The following is a 3,156-nucleotide window of genomic DNA, read 5'->3' as shown; positions in this document are numbered from 1 at the left end:
GCGATCGGGCCTGTGTGCGATCGGGCCTGTGTGCGATCGCGCCTGTGTGCGATCGCGCCTGTGTGCGATCGGGCCTGTGTGCAATCGGGCCTGTGTCCGATCGGGCCTGTGTGCGATCGGGCCTGTGTCCGATCGGGCCTGTGTCCGATGGAGCCTGTGTCCGATCGGGACTGTGTCCGATCGGGAAATATTGCCGTGTCCGATCGGTTATGTGCGCAATCGGGACAATCCCTAAAAATCGCCGGTCCGGCAAGGTTCAAAGTGGGCGACGCGGTACGCGTTAGCAGATACAAGACGATATTCGAGAAGGGTTATACGCCAAATTGGACCACCGAGGTGTTTAAGATCGTTACAGTACAACGCACCAATCCCGTAACGTATCTACTCGAGGATTATCGCGGAGAACTCGTCGCAGGGGCGTTCTGCGAGTACGAGTTGCATCGCGCCACTAACCCAGATGTGTATCTTGTGGAAAAGGTACTGCGCAGGAAGGGTGACAAGGTTTATGTGAAATGGTTGGGATTCGATGGATCGCACAATTCATGGATAGACAAGAACAATGTGGTTTAATTCGTTTCAATAACATTTATTCTATTAAACATGTATATCATATGTACGCAATTGCATCATTTATATGTGAATAAACATATACTTGTAATAAAAGAAAATAGACTTATTACTATCCTATAATGTACAATACTATGAATATATATATACTATAAAGGTATTCGGTAGTGCCCCCATGGCAGCGTTTCTGTAGAATCGGGTACGATGTATCGTTTGTCGTCGTACGGACTCAGAGCGATTTTCGTCTCGGCTATAGTGTACACCTCATGTAGTTTTGATCTTATACAAGTTTGTCGGCGAGTCATTTCTATCTCGTCTCGCAGACAATGTGTGTAATCGTCAAACGTTATCGTTCGCGCTACCACGTTATTCTTTACACCTTTAGCCTTCTTCGTATCCTTCTTACCATCGACTCGCAACGCGTACATTTTCGCTCTGTGTCCCACGAATTCCGTCATTATCGCACCATTATTCTCATCTTTCATGAGACCGGGGACTTTCTTATTTACAAGCGGTATACCGTACACGTTGTCATCTGGATAATCGCTCGTGTCGAATCGTATATGTATATCGCGTTTCAACGTCTCGTATACATCCTCGCACTTGATGTGGTATATGAGACTGTCGGTATCCGTATACATGATTATATTCGAGCCTCGTCTTCGAGATTTAACTTGTAGTAGTCCGCTCTGCGGCCCGTTGAGTCACGTGTTGAGAGCCGAAAGGTGAAGATGGCGCGCCACGACCTTCCGCTGTAGGGCCCGGCCCGCCCGGCCATGATGTCTTCTTCATTGTTTTCTTTGTGCGCGACGAAGTCACACACAAGAGCCGTATTCTCGTTCATCTTGCCGTATAACTGTCATTATTCTTCTCATAATGGCCAAAAGTAAGAAGAAAGGCAGAGAAGAACGAGACAAAAAAAGGAAAATTCTCCGGAAGATCCAAAAATTAAACAGGAAAGTCGAACGGTTCTTCGAGGGAGAATCGAGGTTATCCTCGCAGTCTACGGTAAGTGCTTTCTCCTTACGAAAGTGAGGCCGCGCTGTTAGATCCTAGAGACAAAACTACCGGCCTCAAAGCTATGGCACAACAGATCCCCTTGGGGATAATCGCAAGTGCCATACGGTTTCCTTCTGTCCATTTTCTCCTGTTACAGGACAATGATCTTGACAGAGGGAACGTTTCTGTGAGGAGGAAATACAACCTCCCACAGAATGCGCTAGACGCAACCTGCGCCAGACGCAACCTGTGCTCGACACAACCTGTGCTAGACACAATCCTTACGCCGGAGCTCGGTCTAGAACCGAGCAGTTCCCTCCCCGGGAATTCCCTGGGGGAGCCTGGCCGCGACCCTAGCGTGGGCCACGAGTCGGGCGCAGACCTTGAGTCCGCAAACCTCAGGCCTAGCGTGGGCCTCGAACCTGGCGTGGGCCGCGAGCCCGACGTGGATCTCGAGTCCGATGGGGGCCTCGAGCCCGAGGTGCTGGATATCCTAGGTGCGGATCCTTCCAAATCCAGAGGTACGCAGTTCCCTTTACAGGAGGAACCTGAGTCTCGCTGGGGTCACTGGCTCTCAACCCAGCTTGGCAAAGAAGAATTGGATCAACTCTTGGACCAATATTCTCGCGAGTCCGACAAATGTAATTTCGAGGCGCCCAAGCAGAATCCGGAAATCGCAGCTATGTCGCCGGAAGTCTTGGTGCAGCGAGATCAAAAATTCATTACATTACAAAATACAGTCGGCTCGGCTTTGGTTGCCCTGGGCTCAGCTATTTCTAGTCTTCTGGTCGACGAAGAGATAGATAAGCTCGAACTTCTCCGTCGTTTATGCGATTCGGGAAAGCTACTAACTCAAGTCCATCGTGGCCTCTCAACCACTAGAAGAGCATTCGTGTCTCCAGGCTTAAACAAGCAAGTCCGTGACGCTTTGGAGGGCATTAACCCCGACAAATTTCTCTATGGTTCTAATCTTTCTGAGAAGGTCAAGGAGGTTAGAGTTATGTCAAAAATCGGACAGGAACTCAGACCTCCCCCCAAGAAACAGACCATACAGCGTTCGGGAAACTCGAAGGGCCCGTTTGTGAAATTCAAGAAACCGCAAACGGGCTTCAAGTCTCGGAGCCAATACAAGACGGCCAGCACGTCTCGATACAAGCAGAGCCAGCAACGACAGGAGTCTCAGAAAGCCAAGAACCAAGCACAGCCTACGGCGGCACAAACAACAGCCCAGAAGGCGGAAAAATAAAGGTAACGAAACCTGCAGGAAACCTCAGGTTCTTCTTCCACGAATGGAAGGCGATCGGTGCCGACCGTTTTACACTACAATGCATCAGGGGATATAAAATACCCTTCGAGTCCAGTCCCATGCAGTCATACATAGCAGTCGAACCTTCCCTTCCAGAATCTGACCAGTCTCACTTACATAGGGCAATGGCCCATCTACAAGAGTTGGCAGCAATTGAACCGTGTACTCCTTGTAAAGGTCAATTTATCTCTACTTATTTTTTAGTCGATAAACCTAACGGGGAAAAAAGATTCATTCTTAACTTAAAGAATTTAAATAAATTTATAAAGCCACCTCATTTCAAA

At 48.7% G+C, this 3,156-nt stretch overlaps 2 protein-coding genes across 2 annotated transcripts; both read left to right on the top strand.

The window, feature by feature from the left end:
* Window positions 1–254: 254 nt before the first annotated feature.
* On the top strand, window positions 255–570 carry LOC105566395 (the record flags this gene model as incomplete). Its single annotated transcript, XM_012020354.1, has 1 exon — window positions 255–570. A coding segment is annotated over one exon (316 nt), but the record flags the coding sequence as incomplete, so codon positions are not given.
* An 873-nt stretch (window positions 571–1,443) lies between these two features.
* On the top strand, window positions 1,444–3,092 carry LOC105566387. Its single transcript, XM_012020341.1, has 2 exons — window positions 1,444–1,575; window positions 1,724–3,092. The coding sequence occupies exons 1-2, from the start codon at window positions 1,444–1,446 to the stop codon at window positions 2,810–2,812; spliced, it is 1,221 nt and encodes a 406-aa protein (XP_011875731.1). The 3' UTR covers window positions 2,813–3,092.
* Window positions 3,093–3,156: the final 64 nt, after the last annotated feature.

The sequence above is a fragment of the Vollenhovia emeryi genome, unplaced genomic scaffold (assembly GCF_000949405.1).
Source record: "Vollenhovia emeryi isolate VEMERY1.0 unplaced genomic scaffold, V.emery_V1.0 DF943239.1, whole genome shotgun sequence".
NCBI lineage: Eukaryota > Metazoa > Arthropoda > Insecta > Hymenoptera > Formicidae > Vollenhovia > Vollenhovia emeryi.
The sequence above is the reverse complement of the archived record's forward strand: the minus strand, read 5'-3'. Positions and strand labels throughout refer to the sequence as shown.